Here is a 23,855-nt window from a genome sequence, read left to right on the forward strand (position 1 = left end):
GTGCATTATGGGAAGAGCTTGCTTAAGTAAAAAAATAAAAAGAGCGTTATATCAGATTTATCTGTTTGTTTCATATTTCATGATGTCAAAATAAACAGTGCTTAATTTGGGACTAGTAATAAAATCAGACTCTGCAAAACTGAACATTGATACTATGCATATTAGTATGAGTTTTGTTTCAATTTTATATTCAGAATAACATAACTGACGATCTTTTTCATTATTTATTATCATTATATTGTTTTATAGCTATTTGACTTTGTTGCCACAGGAGGGCGATGTTTCTCAATAAGTCAACGCGTGTTCGCCTCTGAGAGAAACAGTGAGTCAACTGTGCCATTTGGACTTGTTGATAAAAAAAAATACATAAGAATAAGTAAATAAATATATATACATATATAAATATATACATTTTTTCTTATGTATATATATGAACTAATTTTATATACCCTCCAGAAAAGTATTAACACTTCACCGCACTCCATCAGAGTCCATCAGACAATCCTTTGTTTGTAGAAATCTGTAGGACGTTTTCATCACTAGGTCATGACCTTTTTGGTAATCAGAGGACTAAAATCAAGAAAATGTTCTTAAAATGTTCTTTCAATTTTGTGAGAAGATAAAACTAGACCAATGCATGTAACTCGATCACAATCAAAGTTTTTGTGTCTAATGAATAAATTAGTCAGTTTTGAATGTTAAAAAGAACCTCTAATAAAATAAAATAGTACACAGTTCAATACTTGAAATATATAAGGATAAAACCTCTAAAAGCTGTTGGAGGCACCACAGTGATCTGTCTTGTTTACCTGCATATCTGGTTCATTTAAATTCTGTTAGAATCCATTATGAAACACTTACCTCATGGTTTTTCTAGCATGACTTACTCATCATTACTGAACACATATGGAATCTAGTTGCGTCTCATTCCAGGTGACGCAGACGTCCAAAATGTCATGGTTAGTGGAAATCGTAATTTTAGAATTTTAACTACAGCGTGAGTGGCCCTGCATGTCTCATCTCAACATTTAGCCTCAGTGACTGACACCATTCATTTGTTAATTTGCAGCAGCCATGTCTGGGGGTTTTTCACATCCACAGGCATCTGCCCTGTCACACAGTAAGTAAAACCCTCAGGTATGTCTTGAGCACTGACCATTGCTTTGTTTAAATATATTGACCGTAGACAATGTAATGTTGTTCTGCTGTCGGTCCGGTTTTCTGGACTGAACTGAATGTTACACAGCCACAAGACCCTAGACTTGGACTACTGTTATAGGAATGAGACTTCAATGACACAATCTTTCACATTCACAGTTAAAATTCGTGTGTTGCATTTCTTAGACCTTACACCAGTTAGCACTAAGAGACACAAAAAGTGTTTGGAAAGCAAATTGTAATCGGTCTGAGTCATTCCTTTTGTCTGTGTCTTTCTGGAGCTGGTTTATGCCCATTGGCCTGTGACTTTCTTACTCTGCTAACTACTTCTGGGTGATAGAGTATGTGATTATCACAATGGTTAATGACTGCACACTGTAAATACAGTAGTGTTTAAATATATGTTTCCAGGCAACTTCTCTGTAGGTTTAAAACCCTTCAAACCATTGCATTTTCCTCCTTCTCCTCTGTCAAAGGATCAGTGAAACTCGTGTGCTGTTGATACTGTATTTACAAGTTCAGTTTCACCTGCCAGCTGTTGAAGAATAGTCACTTCAGGCTAGAGGGACTGCCACACCTTTAAGTGGCCATCAGGTAGCCATGAATGATGTCACTGTCAAAATGGCAGCCAGTTATTTATATTATATTTTTATTTAGAATTTCATATTTTATTTTTGATAACCTAACTTCCCTCATATTTACCCCCACATTATTTTAGATAAAATTTTAAAAAATCCTATTTATAACATAATGTCAGTATTCTTAAATAAATTAAGTAATACAATTCCAGACAGTCCCATAAAGATCAAATTATTTCGTTGTTTTACTTGAACTCTGGCGTCGTAGTCAAAACTTTGCCTCTCTGTTCTTTGGACTTGTTACTTTAACAGAATATATATATATATATATATATATATATAAGAAATATTAAATTACTAAGTGTTTTAGTTCTAACAAAAAATCATAAACAAAAAAACATAAATAACAATAAAAATAACAGACAAAAATCCATGTTGTCTTAGTCCCTTTTGGCATAGTTTGATTTATGTCCAAGGAATTGGACCAAAATATTTTTAAATAATATAAAACAGCATATGTACAATGTAAGGATTAAACAATAAATGCAAAAAATCTGACCCAAAAAACATGTAAGATCATATTGAATTAGAAGCCAGGCACATGATACGTCAGGTTTAGCATTTTTGAAATTGGTGCAATTTGTGCTCCTCATGACAGAGGTGTCATGTGTTCTCTGCCAAACAAACTGGCGTGATGTTGCCCCTCCTCCTCCTCCTCTTCCCCGGCTCGCTCGCGCAGAGATTCTTTTCATTCCAGCCCACGTTTGAGAGTAACAAATGTGTTGAGGAGGAAACATCAGGCATCATGCAGGCCTCACACCCTTTAGGGCCTGGAGAACAGGTAGAACCAGCAGGTTGCTGGACAGGAACCAGCTTCTGTGCCACTAAACAGGAAGGGATGGGCGACATACAAGGTTAGTGGATGTATCTGATTTTACCTTTGGCCCAAATACTCTCTGAATGCCTTGATGGCTGCATTGTAAACATTTTTTTAATAAAAAACATTTTAGTGTTGTTTTCTGTCACACTATATCCGTGGCTGTTACTCCTTTCAGAAGTCCCTATGCATTAATTGCTCTTTTGCTTTCTAACAATGGAACCATTCACATCATTGTCGGTTTCTTCGAACATCGACAGACTCTGTGACCCCGTCCCCTCCATTACCATTGATGAGACAGGCCAATCACAAACAGACCAAGTGCTGTTGAATAGGTGGAGCTTAGCATTGAAACAGGGTGTGGTCCTGAAACCAGCAAGGTCTGTGAAAGAGTCCTCAGACTTAAATTGCGTTGAGTTATCTACCATCATAGTTATCACAGTGGGGCTCTTACTTTTACTCACCCCTATCGCTCTCTTTTTCTTTCTCTCCTCTTGTTTTCTGTCCCTTTTTCCACCTTTCAGCTCTTGTTGGATTTTGAATCAACCATTTGTGGAGAGACACTCTTCTTTGGATTACCTGCCTTCAACACATCAATCAAAGTGGTGCTGCTCATCTGCTCTGGGATCTTCAGGGTTGGCTGTGCAGGAGGGAGTGCTGAGGACTTGTGCTCAGCAGGTGAGTCACTTCCCTCACATGAAGCAGCAGCAGCAGTAACAGCAGTAGCAGCAGTATCAGTAGCAGCAGGTGTGGAAGCAGCAGATATTAAATTAGTTTGGGAAGTTTGGCTGGTTATGCTTTTTATCTGTTCTGATGCTGTGAAAATTGCTTTGGATTTCAGTTGTGAGTTCACGTCTTTGTGGTGTGTGGTAGGTGGATGGTGGAGGTGGTGGTGAACATTTTTGAGATATTCCTTTTTTTTTCTTCATTTCATTTGGGGCCAAGAGTTGTTGATCCCACCGCATGAAAACATTTGTTTGGCTGAAAATGTAGTTTTTTGCCTTAATCTTGAGGCCAACATTTTAGCTAACATGGCCTTATGGGCCGAGTTCTCTGCCTCACCTGTTTGACTTGCTCTGTTAGTCAGCAAGAGAAACAATTTATTGTTTTTACAATGACAGCACAAAAACCAACCATTTCCAGATCCTCCCTTTTTTTCTGTCATGTTTTGTTAAATATATATAAATATTTATTTGAAATTTACTGTAGAAAATCAGACCTTTATCTTTGAATGAAACCAGAGCTTAATGTCAGGAGATTTTAATCTTCTACTCTCCTCCTACAGATTACAGCCTGTGTTTCTTTTTGTCATTTTAAAAGCCTCTGTGTTTATGGCACACAGAGTGGTTTGATGAGGCTGTACAGCTGTTTCTTATTTGTTCAGTGAATGGGCGAGCAGGTGGAGGGATCTCTTGGTCACCAATCCAGCCAGCTCACCTTGTTTCCAGTTCACTCTTTCATTTTGTGTTTTCTGAACAACTTGCCTTCTTTTGTGTTTTTTCAGGGGTTTTCGTAAGAATAAGAAGAAAAGCCTGGTAGTCACCATGCTGCGAGACATGTATTCAAACATTTTAAAAATACACAATAATCTACAATCAAGAACTGGTAAGTTTCTCTGTCTAAATGTTGTCCATTGTTTTGGCGTTTAATGAATAGATTTTGTCAAACTTTGTGTGTTAAGCAACAAGTCTTTATATTAAGGAAAAGACTGTTTGAAGATAACTATTAAATAAAAACATTAACACTGATATTTATGTGTAGGAGGTTGAAGTAAAAACACTTTTTACTGCAAATTTCCATGCAGTGATTCACTGCATTTTTAGTCAAAAGAACATAGTTCCAAGTAGTTTAAAGGCTAACTAAAACATACACATACCTGGTGGAGAAAACATTGATTGCATGACAAATTCTTTTGAGTTTTGTGTGTGTGTGTGTGTGACTAAATCCAAGTTTTGAACATATGTGCAGATTGTATCTGCAACAGCTCAGGTTTACAAATCAGATCAAATATTTTACAGTGAAGATGTGCTGATGTGTAGATCCCTTACATTCTTTACTCGTATAATACTTGAACGTATTTTCCTTAAAAAAAAAAGCAGCAAGCCTGTGGAGTGTAACCAGCTGGACTAAACGTGGACTTGGATGTGTCTGATTGAAAATAGAAACAGAAATACACCAGTGCACCAAACTTAGAAACCTAAACTTGAACTACCCAGCACCCCCTAGAGGGGGGATTGAGAAGCCCTTTTAACTGTTTTTATTTAGAGCTACACAGTTAAACTCCGATTCATCTTTTCCCTCAGATGCCAGAGTCAAAGACTATCCTCTGATGAAGAGTCCTGTAGAGATGACCACCATCCTGTTGGCTTATGTCTTCTTCTCTGTTTATGTCGGGCCTCGCTTGATGGCCAATCGCAAACCATTCAGCTTGAAGAAACCCATGGTTGTCTACAACCTTAGCATGGTGTTATTAAATGCCTACATAGTGTATGAGGTATGAAAAAAGAGAAAAGAAAAAAAAATGACAGCAGCTTGATACTTTCTGACCCTGAGTGTTAACATGTATTTGATAGTTCTTAATGGCAGGATGGGGAACCACCTATACATGGAGATGTGACCTCGTTGACACCTCCAACAGCCCTATGACCCTCAGGGTAAGTCAGAGCAAGATTTGTTGTCATTTTCTTTGAATGTTCAATCTTCTGAGTTCACAGCTTCTCTCATCTTTCATTTTCAGATGATTCAAGCTGCATGGCTGTTTTATTTTTCAAAATACATTGAACTTCTTGATACCGTCAGTGTATTACTTTTATCTTTATCTCATTTATATTCCTAAAATATTTCATTTTAAAGTTGTACCTCATGTGCATGTTAGATTGAGCTCTGGATTTTTTTTTTTTTTTTTTTTGCAGGTCTTCTTTGTACTGAGGAAGAAACAAAGTCAGATCACATTTCTTCACGTGTTCCATCACTCGGTCATGCCCTGGTCATGGTGGTGGGGCATCACCTTGACTCCTGGTGCGATATGCTCGACACCATAATTTTCACAACTTTTGAACAATCTTCTAGCTAAGATTTCTTAGCTAGATTCACCAAAAAATGAAAAAAAGATTTGATCATTAATCGGCTGTTCTCAACATGTATAAATTGAACAATTTGGTAATGCTTGAGGGGCTTACTGTATGTTTCTTCACCAGCTGGAGGAATGGGCTCCTTCCATGCCTTAGTGAACGCCGTGGTCCACGTCATCATGTACTTTTACTACGGTCTGTCGGCTGCAGGACCTCGCTTTCAGAAATACCTGTGGTGGAAGAAATACATGACTGCCATCCAGCTTGTACGTATAAATCTCATACTGTGATTTTGTTAACCTCCATTTTACATCTGAACACTGACACCAGTCATGATTAAAGACGACTAAGGGGATTCATTTGGATGATTTTTGAGGCTATTTCTTTAGAAGGTGCCCTTTGTCCTGTTTTACAGACACAGTTTGTGGTGATTTCCATTCATATCAGCCAGTACTACTTCATGGAGAAGTGTGACTATCAGGTCCCCCTGTGGATCCACATGGTCTGGATGTATGGCATCTTCTTCTTCCTCCTCTTCTCCAACTTTTGGATACAGGCATATATAAAAGGCAATCGTCTTCCCTCAGCAAAAAAGCTAAAAATGAACGGTTCAACGAACGATTCCATCTCTGTGGTAGCCAACGGCAAACATCTGGAGAACGGACATGCAACCCACTACAGCAACGGCAAAGTCCTGATGGGCAAAGTAAAAGAGATCTGAGTTGATCAAGTGAGACTCTCACCGTAGTGTATTGGAGTAGAACAGGCCAATATTCTACTTCTAAACCTTGTCGTTTTAACATAAGCCCAGTCCTGTTTTGAAAATATTTGTACACTCATTGGGATATGAATGCCTTTGTGTTTTGCCGATGACCTGCGTGTGACATTGTCTTTGTTAGTCGTTTTAAATAACTATTAACTGTGGCACTCACTGTGTGATGAGTTGGTTTCACATTAGTCACTAATAGTGTTTTTCAACTCGGGCTTAAACCACAAAAAAGCTTGACCCTCACTGTTTGGCTGGCATGACCCTCTTAGCTGGCAAGTATCACACTGTTTCCACCAAAGGCTAGTGCACAATGTAAATAGCTGTGCCAAAGTTTGTGCCAAAACAAGGGTTTTTGTTGAAATATCAAATAATTCATTTATTTACCATGTATTTATTTATCATTTGAAATAAAAAAAACATTTTAGATAAAGGTCTGTTTCATTTGGAGATCAGTCGTGGTGTGCCAACATGTCTAAACATTCCACACCTGTTATACCACAACGACGTTTTTCAGTATGAAGAATTGTGGAAAATTGTTACTCTGTAAGATTAGTTCACGGTGAAAGATTAGTTCACGGCGAAAGATTAGTTCACAGCGAAAGATTAGTTCACAGAGAGTGATTCGTTCATATTGAAAGATTAGTTTGCAGAGAGTGATTTGTTCATAGTGAAAAATTAGTTCTCAGCGAAAGATTAGTTCACAGCGAAAGATTAGTTCACAGGAAGTGATTCGTTCACAGCGAAAGATTAGTTCACATCAAAGGATTCGTTAACAGCGAAAGATTAGTTAACAGAGAGTAATTCGTTCATAGAAAAAAGCACAGGCTAACTTCACAACTTTTAACTTAGTTTTTATTCTTCACGTTTACTTTCTGAAAAGACAACTTGCTGACAGATGGTAACACTCACATTTTTGATGGCTAAAAGAATCAAAGTATACCTCTAAGAATATCGCCTGATGAGTCGAATGATTTGTCAGACCAACTGAATGCATCCAACTGTTGTAAACGGCAGTATGAAGTGCAAACAAAAACAACAGTCGGACAACAATCGGTTCACACCCCGCCTGGTGGTGTTTGTTCCCTTTGTGCAATAGCCAAGATGTGTGCCAAGTAGTAGACTTTTCTCAACTGGAGTTGTTGCTAAGACCTGATAGTGTGTTCACAGCTATGGAAAGGCCAGAAACCCAAACACAGGATGTGGGAATCATTACAACTAGGGTTTGGAGCAGATACTGTATGTTATACAGTCTATACACTGACATGACAAAAGCACTGCATTAAAACCATTTATAGTAAACCAGTTACATAAATAGTATTCTGATTACAACACATGTTTAAGATCATAAATACTATCTTGAAGCAACACCAGCAGATCATTATAAACAAAAACTGATTACTCTACCCACAAGGAGCTAAAAGGCTGGTTAGAAATCTTTATTGTAGTTTGTAAAAACAATTCATTCAACATGGACTTAAAAACTTTAAAGAAACATAGATTAACAAAAAATAACATTTCATCTGATGGGCTGGTGGATGACACTGCTCAGTGGTTTCATCATCCTTTCTTTGGCCTTCTTCTTAACAGGATCCATCTCAAAGCTCTTCCACATGCGAATGGTTTCATCTCCGGCTACAGACGCAACAAAGCAGTTGTCTGGACTCATTGTCAGGTTGAGAACTCTGTCTTGATGGCCTAATTAAAAAAAAAGAAATGTATGTCAGAACCTGGTTTGTCCATTTGCACTTGTCAAATTCAAGTCGCAGTCATGGTAGGCCAGCTAATGTCACTAAACGTACTGTTGAGCTCTGCAACTTTGCTCAGGGATGGATATTTCCAGATGACAACATTGTTGTGAGAATAACCATGTCCTGAGACCAGCTCCTTGTAGTTTGGTGCAAACACCAGTGATGAAATCTGAAGGGAACAAATGTATCGTTCATTAATGAGCTTAATTAAAACAAAGAAAAAAAAAAACAAACAAAAATAAAACAAAAGTAGGTGTGCTGTACCTGAGACTGAGTGTCAAGAGAAGTGACGCAGGAACCACTGTTAACATTCCAGATACGTATGTGACGATCACTGGTGCCACCTCCAGATGCCAGGATGTTGGGCTGCCATGGACACCAGGCTAAGGCCTAAAATAACACATTGATGACCCACAACGTTCAACAGCTCTAATGCAGTCCTGATGTGACCCATGTGTCTTCAAAAGTGAAAGTTTGTTTTTACTCCCTGCTATGGCTGTTGCTTAATAAGAAAATGTTCTGTGTCAATAAATAAAAACTATGCTAACACACAATATTGAGTCGCCGCTACTTTCTAAGGGAAGAGACAAAGAAATACGTGACAAAGTTTAACAACTGTCATTCTACTGACCTTAACCGCTCCTTGATGTTCATTCCAGCAGTTGACCCACTGGGTGTCATTGCTAACACTGCCCTCTTGCCCACGGGGCCATACATATACTAGGTTGTCATTGCCCCCGCTGGCCAGGTAGCGGCCATCGGGAGACCACTTCAGGCCACACACTTCCTGGGAGTGACCATTGAGTGTTGACAAGTGATGGTTTGCCACCCTCACATCGTGATGGTGAATGTGGCCTGACCTGGAGCCACTGTGCGGAAAACAGGGGACAAAGGGTCATTATCCAATTGACAAAAAAAAAAAAAAAAAAAACACCTTTTGAAATAGAAGTAAAAGTCTCATTACCTGGAAAGAATATGTGCATTCCAGCTCAGGCTACCGACTCTAGTTGTGTGGCTGGCCATGTTTCGTAGACGCTTTTGAGCTTCAACATCCCACAGCTTAAGACAAATGACAAATGTGTTCAGATTCATTTTAAATCCATTACCTATGGGACTGTGTGTGTGTGTGTGTGTGTATATATATATATATAGCTCACCTGTATTTTACAGTCACTGGTTCCAACAGCCAGGTAGTTTCCATCACTGGCCCAGGACACTGAACAGATATAGTCCTCCTCCCTCTCCATAGACATGAGAAAAATGATGTCTCCTTGAGTGGCATCCCACAAATAAACACTGTTATGAAGCCCCACAGCAAGGACATTACGACTGCTCCAATCAAGTAGATTCAGATCTGTGGGTGGGAACATGGGTGGTCACAAGCTGCCAAACTGCCTTTTTTGGTAAAATAATTTACTGATAGGCATCATTATTGCTACATTTAAATGTATGGGAAACATACAGAAGTCATTTCGAAGATCAGGAGCGTCCAAGATTCTGTCAGGAGTTAAGGATATATATCTTGTTTTCTTGACTGAAGCGGGTGTAGCAACTTGACTGTAGAGGACTTTCAAATTGTTTTGATAGCCTGTAAATCAACCAAGCCACAAACACTTAAATGAATAAAAGGCAACATCTATGTTGTATTAGGCCCAACATGGGTATTTGAACATAGTTACCTTCTGGTGCATTTAGTGGTTTTCCTCCCAAGTGCAGGATTTTTGCATCTTCAATATTGTATCCATTCAATGACACAGACCAAGCCCTCTGGCTTTCCTTTTTTTTCCCCCAAAAGAAAAACAAAAATCTCAATCAGTAAAATATTCTCATGTTTCACTCAATACCTGACTGATGATACCAAGAGGAGTACAACTTTGAAGGGTAATTATGGGAAGGAAACAGACCTAAACACAAAACAACTTACTGATGGTACTGGATTGCTTGCATCCATTGGTTCATTTTCCTTTGAGAGCAGGAAGCTTGCCACATCCATTTGGTTGCTGTTCCTTGTTGGAATGAAGCGGTCACCAACCATCTTGGAGGGAGTCTGTTTTTTATTTTTTCCTATGAGTTTTAAACAAGTCAATTATTTTCAGCAGTGTAACCCACCTGAAGATTCCACAAACGCAACTACAGAGCCTGTCACAGACTTTTGTTGTTGTTTTAAATTTGAAAATAAACTATTAAAACACTAACTGCAAACACAACAGATTCCAAAAAAACATGAACTACTCAGGAATTAGCTTTGTATTTTTTCACAGTAGCTCACTGTCAGATCAATATTCACTGGCTTGCAAACTCACTAGATGTCATTATGTGCTGTTCTTTTGAGCAATGTTTTAAAAAAACTGAGGCTAGTTTAATATAAACCACAGGGCAAAAATGCAAGTACATATCTTTAAGGATAGAAAATAGAAAGAAAATATACTAGTCTTTAGATATGTCATATTTCATGACTACAAACAAACACTACCTGGTGTTTTGCTGGGTGTTTTTGAAGAGCTCAATGACACATTGGTCGATTTGCCCGGCGACAGACCACCCAGTGCTGCGGAGCTCGAGGAGTTGGCTTTCCTCTGCCACCTAGCCATGGGAGCGTTTGTAATGGGCATGTCCAGCTTGAGGATACTTTGAATGTCATTATCGAAGCCAAACTGCGTCATCGTACGTTTGGTTTCAAAGGATCTAAGGCAACAAACAACACGGAAAAAAAACATTTACAATGAATGCATTTAGTCCACCACACGGACTAGTTTGACATCATTGTCAGTTTTAATCTAATTTAGATGTAGACAACAGCAAGTTATTATTTAAAAAAGAAACAAAATGAAAATGCAACAAGGATATCACCCAACTGTGTTAACATTGCCTGGGCAACGTTTTTGATTATTAACATTAACTACATAATCAACCACATTTTCATCGACTAATGCATGGGGGGTAACGTAGACGAGTCCTAGTGGTATCGTTGTTATTTGAAAAAGAAAGTTATTTACCTCTTTCAGAAAACGTCAAAGAACCTCAGCGTTTCCGAGTACTGAATCGTAACGTTTGAATTTTGTAAAACATCAAGAGACGCAGTTTAAATGTCCCGGCGCTCTTCTGTGATTGGTTCGTTTAAGTAACTCTCGCTCTGTGCTGCGAGGAAGTATGGGTCATGAGGAAAAAGGGGAGGGACTTCCGGTGAAGTCAACGGTTGATTTTTTCTATAATTAAAAACGTTACCGCCATCTACTGGGCAAACAGACCAATAATAATTATTATATGAAGAATAATATTTATTCATAAACAAAAACGTTCTATAAACATTCTAGATTGTGTGTTAAATTTGCGGCGTCAGGAGCTTTCCAGGGAGAAGGATTCGTACCGTCACTCCTTACGTGTGATCCTTTTAACCGCTCCGCTACAAGCTACCAGGTTAATTATGTTGACTGAGCATCTGTTAACTCAAAGATTAAATTCAGCTACTAACAAAACGGCAGCACATACATTTCAGAATATACCGTCCATCCAGCTCACAAGCCTAACATACAGTACATTCTGTGGTTGAACGCAAGGATTATCTCTGCAGCTGAGACAGACTGCTCACATCTTATTAAGAATAAATTGTACTTGTATTTATTGTTGCCTGCATCACTGCCGTATTCTATAGGAGAATAAGTTAAGGATAACTGAAACAGTAGATATGAGCACAGTCACATGATTGCATGTACTGGAATGTCTGCATTGTATTAGAATAAAAATACAAATACATACATGTTCAGAACCACAACAGCATACAGTTTATTTATGCAAAAATATTCAATCACACAGATATTTGCATAGCCATACAATGTCTTTGGAAAGGATTACATGACATTTCAATATCTCTAGAATAAAATAGTACAGTGTAACAAAAAGTAGCTTGTACATTGGTGTAAAGCATGATACAGTCATGTTAAAGTGCATTCAAATTGGGACTGGTTCATTACAGCAGACAGCTGATGCTGCATCATTGCAAAGGTTTAATTCATGGAGTGACAACATTTTTACAGCACAACAAACAAAAGCTTTAAAACCAGATTTTAAACCAGAAAACAAACACAAAGGCTGCGGTTTACAGTGAAGGCGGATCAGATTTTCCTAAAATCAGATTTATTCTTTTTTTTTTACTCATCCTATTAATACTTGATGATCAAATTGAATTTATGTTTTCAATCAAACGACTTGGAGTTTACTTTGAGACTGTGTGTCACGTGTTGCCAAATAATTCTAATGACTTTCACATTCTAAAACCATCAGACTTTTTTAATTAGTAGTTGATTTGTACCTTTTTACATTGATGTTTAAAAAATACAATAAGGCAAATTATTTGACTGTTTTGCACGCTGTCTGAATAAAGCTAAGTTCAGACATTTAAAACACAAGGTGAGAAAGCAGGGTTACAGGGTGCAGTATCCATTTCCTTTTCTCTCTGGAACCTTTTCCGCCATGTCCTTAGGGTAATGGATTACTGAGCCGACGACACCTGACAAAATAAAAATGTAACAACAGTTGTTAGTTATGGTGCCCTTGTTTTGGCTGTCCTTAGCTATCATCACTGAACACGATGAAAATAAAATTATTTATTTTATACCATCTGAATCAAAGCTACTATATGTTAATCAAAGCCAAGGATAGGATCTAAAACAGGGGCGTAACTCTTCCATTCTAAACTTTAGTGGTAGAAATAGGTCTGTATATTTCTCTTTGCTGCTATCTATAAAGTTTGAGTTAAATATAATTTTAAAATAGCAAACTTCTTTTAGTCATCTACTAAATTATTATAATGTTGCTATGAAAATGTGATTATGTGTGTCACTTTACACAGGAGTGTACAGTGACTAAAAATAAACAACTGGATGTGTTCTTACCTCCAGGGTGCCTCAAACCTAGGCAGAGGGAGAAAAACAAAACACATGACATCATTCCACTGCGCGAGAATCAACCCTCATGCCCCAATAGTCATGTGATTAGTTTTTAAGGCAGTGGAAATGCTCTGCATTATGCAAAATAATCTGAAGTAAATGAGTAAGTGCTCAAAATTTCATGTATTTTTTAATTCTTTATCTTTAAATACAGAGGACATTATTGATCTACTTCCAAATGGGCATTTCCTGGTTACTTACCCCAGTTTTTGGACAGCAGGAGGCTGGTAACGATCAGACCAATAAATGCCAAGAGAGCCAGGACTGGGATCAGAACTTTAGGCAAGGGAACCTCTGAGGCTGAGAAAGCATTATAAACATGTGACTGGTTATGTAACTGTTTACTGTAAAACAAATCATGGTTATGTCCAGTATTAACGTTATGGTTGGGGCATTGTTTCATGTGTTAAATGCCTCCAGCTGCTGCCAAAATCCGCACCCATTAGACGCCTAGCGAGACTTTTTTAAGTTTACAGGTCTGCCACACTGAAACTACAGGCTAACAAATGTATGAAGATAAAACACATAATACTACCAGAAAAGTGAATACTTGACTTAATATTGCTTTGTGAGTAGTATGAAATAAATATGTACTAACATGATGGAAATGCAGCTAACCACAATAAACAAGCGAAGGTTTTTTACTTTCAGTTCCAGAATGACTGTCCCTCAAAAAACCCTTACATTTTTACAATAGAGCAGTAATACAATATATAGTTTACAATAATACAACAGAGAGCAAAATACAAAATAGAGCAGTACTACACATCCCATTATCCCATTATATCTGCTTTTATTTGATAAGGACTACATCTTAATATAAATAATTATAGTGAATTATAAATAAAGTGAATATATTTTGTTATTTGGACTGGGGTTTAAATAACATTTAAATCCCTTCACCATCAATGCAGGAAGGATGTGAGGTGTGGCCTCTTGATCAAAACAAACTGTGTGTGATCGAGAGGTCAGGAAATGATGGTGACATAATGTTGACAACACACTTGGCTTAAAATTCAAACATCATTGGTGCACAGCCTGCGATGAGTTTCACCGGAAGCTTTTCGCAATATTTATCACTTGCTTTAACAAATGTTAAGTGATTTACAATATATACCTGTGTGTTCCTCTGAAAGGCTCAACTCTCTCATTAGCTTGGCACATCCCTCCTGAAGACGCTGCCTTTCTGCCCTTGTGCGTTGCACCTCCTGATCCCACAAGGCCTTGAGAGCCAGGCCGCCCGGCATGTGAGCCATCCATGTGTCGGTGTGGTCCAGTGTGAGACAGACTGTGCCCTCACAAAAAATGCAATCCTTCCAGATCAGCAGAGACCCCTCCTGTATGCACTCGCGAGAACGGAGAAGAGAGTGATTCTCTGAGGAGTGAGAACAAAGCAATTAACAAGAGGCTTTTGCCAATACGCAATATGTTAAATCAGGTTATTGAGTGTATTGTCATTGTTATCACATGACAACTGTCTTACTAGCCACTGAAGTACTGTTGATAACACTTGGAATGTGGGGGTCAGCTGAAATGCTTTTGATTATACTTTTCAACTCTTGGCTTGTATCAGTCAGAGCGACTCCATTGACAAGAACCTGCTCCTCCACCCACTGAGCACCAGGCACTCTCCACCTCTGGACCTGAACTATGACGGTATCTGAAGAAAGACAAACAAAACATTAGGTACATCTTCAAGATTTAAGATGTTAGCGCTGCCCTTTGGAAAACAACCGAGTGTACGTGTTCTTAAACATCGTCCTAGTTTCACTCACCTCAGCTTAAAGTTGGGTGTAAAATAGGTAGTAGGTAAATAAATAATTAATAATGCATAAATAAAATAGGCAAATAAGTTTAGTTCATTTGACCACCATTTCAACCTCTTTCAAAAAGGTTGAAAATGCATAAAAATGACTATAAATGGGCCCAGGCTCTGTTTTTGATAGGGCAACTACTGAAGAAAATATTCTTTTGCACTAAGTTATATATCAGTATTTCACATTTTAATTTTATTATGGATGACAATGATGATGATGTTTGCGGAGACATCCAGGACATGCACCCAAGGCAGCGACTTATCATAGAGTGGCATACGCCCTCCACAAGAAAAACAAATAAACTAAACGGTTATTTCTTGAATCTGTATCGGTGTTTCTGCCAACCGGTCGTTTGTTAGTGCAAAGTAGACACAACCATCCATCTAAACATAACTGCGTTGCTCACTATTAGTTAGTTTAAATTGTCTGCTTCCGTGTTTTCTTTTCTTTGGCAAATTTGAAATCGAATAACGCAGAGTTCTTACCCACTGGAGCGGGGGCAGCTTGAGATAATCCGTAGCTGCACACGAGCAGCAGAATAACAGGAAAATGCATTTTTCTTTCTGCTTTCAGCTCAGAACACCGCCGTTCCCTCGACACCGCCGCCGTGGGTGATTTAAAAGCAGCAGCTACAGAATTTGCACGCACGTGGGAAGTAGCAGAGTTTTTTAAATTTAACAAACACCTGTGGTAATGCACTGTCACACCAGCTCTTTCTATCGTTAGTGCTGCAGCCGCTTTTGCTTTGGTCGTACTGTATTCCGGTCTTTTAAATAACCCCACCCCTCCTTCTGTTTACATAGAAGAACAAGGTTGAACTAGTCGCGTTTGAACGGTTTTGGTCTCATGATGGGGGTTTTACAGGAAGTGAATTTTAAAATACAATGTATCGGGGCAATCGATTTATTTATTTTTTAACAAAGCAAACACCTTGGTCCATCCAACACAAAAGAAATCCAGTTGCATTATTTGAAATGCGCATGGCACATTTTATGTTTTCCTTAAACAAGAAACATAAACAATATTTAAACTAGGTATGTGCAGAATATTTACGATCCTTAAAAACTATTCAAGCTATAAACTTTAATGATTTAATTAAATTAATTATTAAATAAATTAATAATGGGGTCAGTTGCATCAACCCTTTTATGTGGGTTTCAACCTTAGCAACAAATATCCTTTTATCTTGACAATTAGTACAGTACAAGGCCTTGGTTCCTGGCCAAACAGAACTGCTTTACAGTACTGGTGCAGTCCTAACAGCTGCTATTGTGAGAAATGTTAAGATGATATATTTATTGGGATCAGGAGAAATGTTGACGTAATAAATTGCAAAGGTCTACAGGTGAGATAATCCAAATAAAACACATTCACATTAAATCAATATAAATATATATATATTAAACCTAATGACCATTACCAGGGATTACATGCTGAACTACATTTAAAGAATTGTTCCAAGAAGAAGCCAGGAAGTCAGGACATCAAGTAGCTGTGGGATTTGTTTAGGATTTCATTCCAGCAACAATTTCTATTCTTTTGACAACTTCCGTTTTGTAGCTTTTGTGATCTTTAAATAGTCCACTTCATTGTCAGTGCCAATGCCTTAACAGTGGTCTAGTCTACTTGTAACTAAACTACAGTTCCTCTTTTTGCTCAGTATCTTATTCTTAAGCAAGAATGTCATCTGCAGTACTAAGAACATGATGCTAAACAGCGCAGTGTAAATGAAATCTTTTGCCTTAGCTAAGTGGGAGTAACTCACTCCTGAATCTGTCACTTAACTAGTCATCGTTTAACTTTTGTAGGAGTGACAGCTCAGCACAATGGGGTTGTTCTAACAAATATATATATATATTTTTTTTTTTATTATTTACAAAATTGATCTTCAGCACCCATTTCACACCGTATTAGCCAACGAGCCTCCACATCCGGTTTCATTATATTCTACTTTTCAGGGGCTCAATCCTCAGCGTTGTATCACTCCTGAGCACACGTCTAAACCATCGTAGTGTACCGTGTGTTAAAAACTGTAGCTAAATCATTAGGGAAGGGCTTATCACTTTTCTAGTGCATTTGGCAAAGCATGTTACATGTTATACCCCCTAAACACTGACACACATTTGAAGGCATTCTTCCTGTGTGCTGGCTGTTAACCTTACCAACTCAGTTCACTGTTAAGGCATTGTTAATAAGTACAGTGATTCTAGCCGCTGTTTTTCTTTCCATGCTTTTTTGACCTGCTAACTTAAAAAATATTTAGCCAGAAGCTGAGCAAAAAACATCATATGGGCAACACAGCAGTAGTTGACAGTTATGACAGAACTCATATCTCTATCCTGGATGATACAGAGAGTTGTAGATATAACTAGGAAAATCTGGAACATTCTGTGAATATCTGTGTTTTCAAGAACCTATCAAAATATTAGGGTCATCATCATACAGTATCTATTATTTCTAAAGGTCGTTGTTATCAGGAATAAATAACACAGCAGCTTCTCAACAACAAGATAATCTATGTGTGTAACCTGTATATATACTATTTGTTTTATGCACTTGTAGTAGTAAAACAAAGTATAGTAAAACATTGTTTAAACACAGGGGCTGTTTGACCGAGTTCAAGCTACAGGCCAAATCTTAAAGTGGAAGATATGCCTGACAGATGTGATTGTATAAACAATCTGCTCTGAGACACTTCACAGACAGGGATCTTAGGGCAAAGTATGCTTTTTGGCACAAGTATGGAACTTGGTATAATACACCTTTGGTTCACTTTTATCAAACTGAAATATGCATTTACTGTATATATTTTTCCCAATCAGTTAATACGCAAAATTGGCCTCTTAGTCCATACTTGCATTACATTATATTACTTCAGTTCCTATCAACAGCTCTGGGCTGCAGATCCTGTTCGGCACATTTGTCTGTAGCTTATCTGTCTAAAAACAAACCACAAAATTCAGAAAAATGAATTAACAATATATATATATATATATATGCATTTGATCACATACTTTTATTTACAAGACAATAAATGATTTGGCTTTAGGAACATAAAGAAATCTGATGAAATAACACATCAAATTAGGGTTAAATAGAGAGAGCGGGGGTAGGGTAGAGATAGATAGAGAGAGAGAGAGAGAATACATAACTGTTTAGATTTTTTGTACGACGCCCTCTAGTGTTCTTTCAGCCGCAGAACGAGCTCGCATCGGATTGGCTGAGCGGTTGTCAGGAGTGTTTACAGTAAAAATGGCTTCCCCGTCTGCTGGAGAACTCCAAGATATGGAAGGTTGGTAGATACGTAAAAATGCAAATTTCCATGTTCGCAGTGTCTGTCGGAGTATATAATAGTCAGTACAGATATGCCTAGTTTTGTATTAGCCCATCTAGCTAGTCTTTCCATTCGTGGTCGTGCACACCTGCATCACTGGCTAACCAGCGAGCTAACAGGCTAACAACAATGCGCTGTCACTCATCGTTATTCACCCACACCGCCCTATTTAACTAATATGTAACGTGTTATAACAGTGTCGTGGCGTGTATACACTGTTATTTCAAAACTTTTGCGGTGATGTCATACTCCACATTATGCTTGTTAACCTGGCTGCTGTGCTAGCGAGGTTAGCAGTGCTAAAATTAGCTTTTTTTTAAATCTTGTAAGGCTATTCTACTTCAGCAGAATTACTAATAAATGTATCTACTTCTAGCTACTCAAGTTCCTACGGATCATTTATGAAAAAATAACAATGCCCTTTGAACTTGTTTTTTTTCAGTCAATATCGATTCTCATTTTTTAAGCTATACTCTTAATTATGATAAACGAAATTTAACTGTCTATATTAATGGTTAACAAGATATTTTAGAATCGGAATGGCACCTGTGCTAACCATAGACTTGTTAGAGTTATAATCTTTAAAGTGTGTCTGTCTTCACCCATGCGGTCTGTTTACCTCAGGAAGGTCATACTGTGTCTAATCTTAATTATCCTTCCACTTAAGCCATTTGAGAATCAATAATTATTCTTTATAACACCATTAAAGTTTTGCATTTGCTATTTAAAATAAATATGTCCTTTATCATCTTCCTGCAGTGGACCGGAGGGGTGAGTCGGAGGAGTCTGGTGACGATGAGACCAGGAGGAGGAGTATTAACGGTGATGTAGATACAAATCAACCTGTGACCACAAGTAAGTATTTACAAGAATTACAGCAGCCTCAAAATTCAGCTTGTCAGCTGCAAATATTATGGCCTGACCAATGTCACCACTGGACCAATTCTTTTATTTCGAATACTCCAACTGAGCGGGATTAATTTGAGAAATTGTTTAAATAGAATTACCATACAGATGCTAACATTTTTGGAACCCACCAGTTTTCATAAAAGGTTATTTGACAGAAAATCAGATAAAGGGAAATGCAGTTTGACAGAGATCATTGTTACATAGTTGTTGTGTCTTTTAAATTACATTTTTAAATAATTTTATACTGATCGAAGAAGAAAAAGGTTAGCTCTTATCAAAATCAAACAAAGTTTATCCTTGTTTAATCTACTGACAAGCAGATGTAATGAAAGATGAAAATCAAATCTTTCTTTATTTAAAGGTAAAGAAGAGTCTCCCGTAGACATGGACACCATAACTTTGGATCCAGAGGAAGAGGTAAAAACTTAAATGCATTTTTAATTGCATTTAAGTAATTATTCATGAGTGTTTTATTTTACTAGTTTTTTTTAAGAATGTTAAACTTGTTAAAATGCTATTTGTGTATTCGTCATTTCATTTTGTCTAATTTATTTTATTTGTAGCATTTAAATGTAAACATGGCAGAATTACTGTGAAGAAATGCTATGAGTCATAAAAAAGATGTTATACAGTGCCCTAAATTGTCTCTTATTCATTTAAGGATGTTGATCTTGTTCACTGTCGTATCGGAAAGATTGAGGGATTGGAGGTTCTACAAAAAGCCAAAGTAAGTGACCTCAATATGGAATGCTGAATGTGAAGTAAACTCCTACATTTTTTATGTTGATTCAACTTCTATTTTTCTTTCTTGTTTCTTTTATGTAGACACTGTCGTTACGACAAAACCTCATCAAAAAGATCGAAAATCTTGATAGTTTGAACTCACTGCGAGAACTAGATCTTTATGACAATCAGATCCGCAAACTGGAGAACCTGCACAACCTCACAGAGTTGGAGTGAGTATATATAACTGTATAATAATATTTGATGAATAATGCTATCTAACTTCAAAGTGAGTAAAATCACTTAAATTTGTCGGTGTTGTTCGAGCAATTTGTATGTCTGTCCCACAGGCAGCTTGACGTGTCCTTTAACATTCTGAGGAAGGTGGAGGGTTTGGAGAAGTTGACTCAGCTGAAAAAGCTTTTTCTGCTTCATAACAAAATTACAACCATTGGCAATGTGGATCACTTCACAGTCCTGGAGATGCTGGAGCTGGGCTCCAATCGCATCCGGGTAGGATGCTCTTCACCATTTATTTTTTCAGTTTTATAAACTTTAATCCATTGTATAGAAAAAGAAATAGAAAATGTGCATTTTGTCTAATTCACAGGTCATAGAAAACCTGGATACGCTCTCATCACTGCAAAGTTTGTTTCTTGGTACTAATAAAATAACCAAACTTCAAAATCTGGAGGGTTTGCACAACCTGACAGTGTTAAGTATTCAGGTATTTTACCTAAGTTTTCCTCAGCACTCACAATGTAGAAATCCATGTATATTGTTTTGCTTTGGTCATTAATGTGTTTTCCATTTATTCCATTCAGAGTAATCGTATTACTAAAATGGAAGGTCTGCAGAACCTCGTTAACCTGAGGGAGCTTTATCTGAGCCACAATGGCATTGAGATTATAGAGGGCTTGGAGAACAATGTAAGTTACCCAAAATCAGTAGACATTTCTAAGAGTACTGGATTCTGAGCAGGCAGTAAGTCTTTTTTACTTATACTTTACTCCTCTTTTTTCTCTCAGAAAAAGCTGACAACCTTGGACATTGCAGCCAATCGAATAAAGAAAATAGAGAACATCAGCCACCTGACTGAACTGCAGGAGTTCTGGGTCAGTATCCTATGTTCATTTTAATTCTCAGCAGCACATCCACCCTTTGTTAGTTTCAACAAACTTATAAACAGTATGCTGTACTCGTTGGCAGTGGACAGTATGCACAGCAGCATACTGCATCATAAATGATTAACTCTTCTTGTGCTTATCCAAATGCATCTGTATAAATGATCAAGGAAACACACTGGGTGTGGTCATTTAAAAGATATCCACAAATGAAAAAAAATCCCTGGTTACCATTAAAATATGTCTAGCTATTAAATGCTAACTGTGTTATGTTTTTGTTTGCCTGCTAATGTCTTTACCTACCTAGATGAACGATAATCAGATAGACAACTGGTCAGACCTGGACGAGCTGAAGAATGCCAAGTCTTTGGAGACGGTCTATCTTGAAAGAAACCCCCTACAGAAGGACCCGCAATACCGGCGAAAGATCATGTTGGCTCTTCCCAGTGTACGCCAGATTGATGCCACCTTCATCCGCTTTTAAACTGCAGTATTCAACCCACATGCAAACTTCACAGTGTTCTCCCTAGGCTCCTGCGTTTCCCTTCTCTGCAGTAACAAACTTCATTTTGTAAGTCACTGAATCATACATTCAAAAAGGAGCATCCCCACAATAAAGTCATCCTTGGTTCTCTTAACATACATGGCATGCATGTAAGCTCTCATTCATACTTTGCTCATCTGCGTTATTGCACAGGGGCTTACTTATTTATTGAGTTGAATATGAACTGTTGAAATAGCCGACGCCCTATGTCGTCATTTTTGCTCTACACTTATTGTAGTTTTATTGTTTTGCATACAGCACACTATAATAGCCTCATCTTCCTTATATGGTGCCCAAAAGCAAAGTAGAAAATCTGTGTCATTTATTATGTCAATGTTGCAGTTAACAAAACATAGGAAAGAGATACATTCTTTTTAATTTAGGGTTTTTTTTTTACTATTTGGTATAAGTCTGTTCTTGCCGTGTACACAGCAACTGCAACAACAACAGTTTAACAAGACTATTAGGTTGGGTTCATACATATTCTAACCCTTACAATACTACAACAGAACAAATGAAATTACATTTTTCCAATCTGCTCATAAGTTTCAGCTACTGCAAAACTGTTCTGTAATAAACATGCCGCAATCGCAAGATGCATCTAAATGAGACGTGAAAGCATCTGTCTTCTCTGAAAGAAACATTTCAACAGCAAGTGATGGATGGTTGTAAAACACTGCTCAAATTAGCTCATCTTTATTTCTGTTAACTCCAACTAGGCCAGTGTCCTGTTTTCAGAACATCAACTGACCTGCACACTATAAATTTTCTGATTTGGCAGAGTGTGTTTTCTACTACTGAAGCACTTAAGATACTGTTTAATTTTATTTAGGCACTTCTGTGTTGTTATGATACACACATATATATAAAACAGTGCACTTAACTGTCGACATAAATATGTTGGTTTTTCTCAGTCTTGTGGTCGTAACATGCGCAAGGGAGAAGAAAGGTAAATCAGGTGACTCAAAATATAGCATCATTGTTGGAGCTTAGACCAATAGTTAGGGGTAATATAATAATCCATTATAGTAAAATTCAACTGTGATTTTTTTTTAACTTACTAAAAATGATGATAGTGCAAAAGATTTAATAGCCAGTAGGATATAGTACTTATTTATGTTTTATACAAACATTGCTTCAACGTCTGATGTGTTATGTTTCGTACTCCCTAATTGCAGTTATCAGTAATCTTGAAATAATCCTATTTTACAACCCTTAACCTTTAACTCCACAAATTGTGGAAATGAATTACTCCCAGTTGATCAGACATTTTAGAACTGAGCATACCCAACAACTAATTTTAATGCAATAAAATGTCCTTTCTGCTCCATTCCATATGCTGATCAAACTCCAGCAGTTCATATCGACCATGCATTGCCATGAATACATATTAAATATACTTGTTTTATTCCCATTTTAGTAAAGACATTTTCCACCTCAGGGCTGAACAGTCATATTAATGTCACAATAGCCTCAATTTAGGTCCCAAGATTTAAAAAAAAAAATCTTTTTGCATAAAACTTTTACATATCATATCACATATAAGCTTAAAGATGGTTTACACATTTGAAGAGATGTGTAAATATCAAGTTTGTTTTGTGAATAAGCAAACATGTTGGTTTGTATCATAGATGTCTATAATGAAGTAGATTTTCTTTTTACTCTTACTGTTATTAAATTGTTATTAAACTTGAACTTAATTGCATAGTTAGAAAGTACAAGGTTAATGAGCTCACATCATAACAAAATTTCTAATTAGGGACAAAATGAAGAAACATCTCAGAATATAAAGTTATTTTATAATTGGATTTAACACTTATTAATGCCCAGTTGGACTGAACTTTGTGTGCACTTGTAAAAATGGGAAGGGCACTTTCCTGGCAAAAAGTCATTGATACCTTAACTGAAGAGATATACCTTACTTTTCTTCTTGTTTGTGACCTGCAGCACAATCGAGCAATGTATGATGCCGTCACTTTACCTTTGTTGGGCTGTGAATGAGCAGCTCATTGCTTTTTACCTTTTGTTCCTTCAATTGTTAGCGTTAGATTATGGACTTGGTTGATTCTGTTTGAAAATGAATGTATTATGCAAATAACAATAAAATGACACTATTTGAGAATGTGTTGTTCTAATGGCTGTGAAACTGAGCAATTCCTACAGGATTTTCTTTCTCACCGAGTCAGTAAATGGAAATTATATTATATTGTAACACTTTAATTTATTTAATTTACATCTCTGTAATATTTTTAAATAT

The 23,855-nt window shown here is 37.3% G+C and overlaps 4 protein-coding genes across 8 annotated transcripts; 2 read left to right on the plus strand and 2 right to left on the minus strand.

The window, feature by feature from the left end:
- Positions 1–2,288: 2,288 nt before the first annotated feature.
- On the plus strand, positions 2,289–6,877 carry elovl1a (ELOVL fatty acid elongase 1a). Of its 5 annotated transcripts, XM_008334010.3 has the most exons (10): positions 2,289–2,650; positions 2,874–2,993; positions 3,138–3,291; positions 4,118–4,218; positions 4,917–5,107; positions 5,187–5,267; positions 5,351–5,407; positions 5,526–5,631; positions 5,811–5,950; positions 6,100–6,877. In XM_008334010.3, the coding sequence occupies exons 4-10, from the start codon at positions 4,158–4,160 to the stop codon at positions 6,403–6,405; spliced, it is 942 nt and encodes a 313-aa protein (XP_008332232.1). In that variant the 5' UTR covers positions 2,289–2,650; positions 2,874–2,993; positions 3,138–3,291; positions 4,118–4,157; the 3' UTR covers positions 6,406–6,877. The 5 variants fall into 5 exon arrangements, with proteins under 5 accessions (XP_008332232.1, XP_024908143.1, XP_008332231.1 ...); XM_025052375.1 differs by lacking the exons at positions 2,289–2,650; positions 2,874–2,993 and having other exon boundaries at positions 3,000–3,360; XM_008334009.3 differs by lacking the exons at positions 2,289–2,650; positions 2,874–2,993 and having other exon boundaries at positions 3,000–3,291.
- A 991-nt stretch (positions 6,878–7,868) lies between these two features.
- cdc20 (cell division cycle 20 homolog) lies at positions 7,869–11,358 on the minus strand. Its single transcript, XM_008334014.3, has 11 exons — positions 11,198–11,358; positions 10,675–10,886; positions 10,126–10,265; positions 9,881–9,977; positions 9,664–9,789; positions 9,359–9,555; positions 9,166–9,260; positions 8,833–9,070; positions 8,466–8,591; positions 8,253–8,370; positions 7,869–8,148 (listed from the first exon to the last, which is right to left on the minus strand). Exons 2-11 carry the CDS (start codon positions 10,862–10,864, stop codon positions 7,970–7,972), a joined length of 1,506 nt encoding a protein of 501 aa, XP_008332236.1. The 5' UTR covers positions 10,865–10,886; positions 11,198–11,358; the 3' UTR covers positions 7,869–7,969.
- Positions 11,359–11,960: 602 nt separating this feature from the next.
- LOC103396065 (uncharacterized) lies at positions 11,961–15,754 on the minus strand. Its single transcript, XM_008334015.3, has 6 exons — positions 15,450–15,754; positions 14,631–14,807; positions 14,265–14,522; positions 13,349–13,447; positions 13,094–13,111; positions 11,961–12,708 (listed from the first exon to the last, which is right to left on the minus strand). Exons 1-6 carry the CDS (start codon positions 15,517–15,519, stop codon positions 12,623–12,625), a joined length of 708 nt encoding a protein of 235 aa, XP_008332237.1. The 5' UTR covers positions 15,520–15,754; the 3' UTR covers positions 11,961–12,622.
- A 2,388-nt stretch (positions 15,755–18,142) lies between these two features.
- Positions 18,143–23,720, plus strand: ppp1r7 (protein phosphatase 1, regulatory (inhibitor) subunit 7). The gene is made up of 10 exons (XM_025052476.1): positions 18,143–18,256; positions 19,058–19,153; positions 19,569–19,624; positions 19,869–19,934; positions 20,033–20,163; positions 20,281–20,443; positions 20,541–20,657; positions 20,755–20,859; positions 20,959–21,045; positions 21,362–23,720. The coding sequence occupies exons 1-10, from the start codon at positions 18,217–18,219 to the stop codon at positions 21,536–21,538; spliced, it is 1,038 nt and encodes a 345-aa protein (XP_024908244.1). The 5' UTR covers positions 18,143–18,216; the 3' UTR covers positions 21,539–23,720.
- The last annotated feature ends 135 nt before the right edge of the window (positions 23,721–23,855 follow it).

Source organism: Cynoglossus semilaevis, chromosome 20, assembly GCF_000523025.1.
Source record: "Cynoglossus semilaevis isolate Cse_v1.0 chromosome 20, Cse_v1.0, whole genome shotgun sequence".
Classification (NCBI taxonomy): Eukaryota; Metazoa; Chordata; class Actinopteri; order Pleuronectiformes; family Cynoglossidae; genus Cynoglossus; species Cynoglossus semilaevis.

What these genes read in the sequence shown, in the direction of transcription:
- elovl1a (XM_008334010.3), top strand. Translation starts at nt 4,158, where the DNA reads ATGCTGCGAGACATGTATTCAAACATTTTAAAAATACACAATAATCTA. An exon ending in ACATTGAACTTCTTGATACC is followed by an intron (nt 5,408 to 5,525) that starts GTCAGTGTATTA and finishes TTTTTTTTGCAG; the next exon opens with GTCTTCTTTGTACTGAGGAA. An exon ending in ACATGACTGCCATCCAGCTT is followed by an intron (nt 5,951 to 6,099) that starts GTACGTATAAAT and finishes CCTGTTTTACAG; the next exon opens with ACACAGTTTGTGGTGATTTC.
- cdc20 (XM_008334014.3), bottom strand. Translation starts at nt 10,864, where the DNA reads ATGACGCAGTTTGGCTTCGATAATGACATTCAAAGTATCCTCAAGCTG. An exon ending in CAAGCAATCCAGTACCATCA is followed by an intron (nt 9,978 to 10,125) that starts GTAAGTTGTTTT and finishes GGGAAAAAAAAG; the next exon opens with GAAAGCCAGAGGGCTTGGTC. An exon ending in TGATCTTCGAAATGACTTCT is followed by an intron (nt 9,556 to 9,663) that starts GTATGTTTCCCA and finishes TCCCACCCACAG; the next exon opens with ATCTGAATCTACTTGATTGG.
- LOC103396065 (XM_008334015.3), bottom strand. Translation starts at nt 15,519, where the DNA reads ATGCATTTTCCTGTTATTCTGCTGCTCGTGTGCAGCTACGGATTATCT. An exon ending in AGCTGCCCCCGCTCCAGTGG is followed by an intron (nt 14,808 to 15,449) that starts GTAAGAACTCTG and finishes GTCTTTCTTCAG; the next exon opens with ATACCGTCATAGTTCAGGTC. An exon ending in CAACAGTACTTCAGTGGCTA is followed by an intron (nt 14,523 to 14,630) that starts GTAAGACAGTTG and finishes CTCACTCCTCAG; the next exon opens with AGAATCACTCTCTTCTCCGT.
- ppp1r7 (XM_025052476.1), top strand. Translation starts at nt 18,217, where the DNA reads ATGGCTTCCCCGTCTGCTGGAGAACTCCAAGATATGGAAG. An exon ending in AGGTTCTACAAAAAGCCAAA is followed by an intron (nt 19,935 to 20,032) that starts GTAAGTGACCTC and finishes TCTTTTATGTAG; the next exon opens with ACACTGTCGTTACGACAAAA. An exon ending in TGGGCTCCAATCGCATCCGG is followed by an intron (nt 20,444 to 20,540) that starts GTAGGATGCTCT and finishes TCTAATTCACAG; the next exon opens with GTCATAGAAAACCTGGATAC.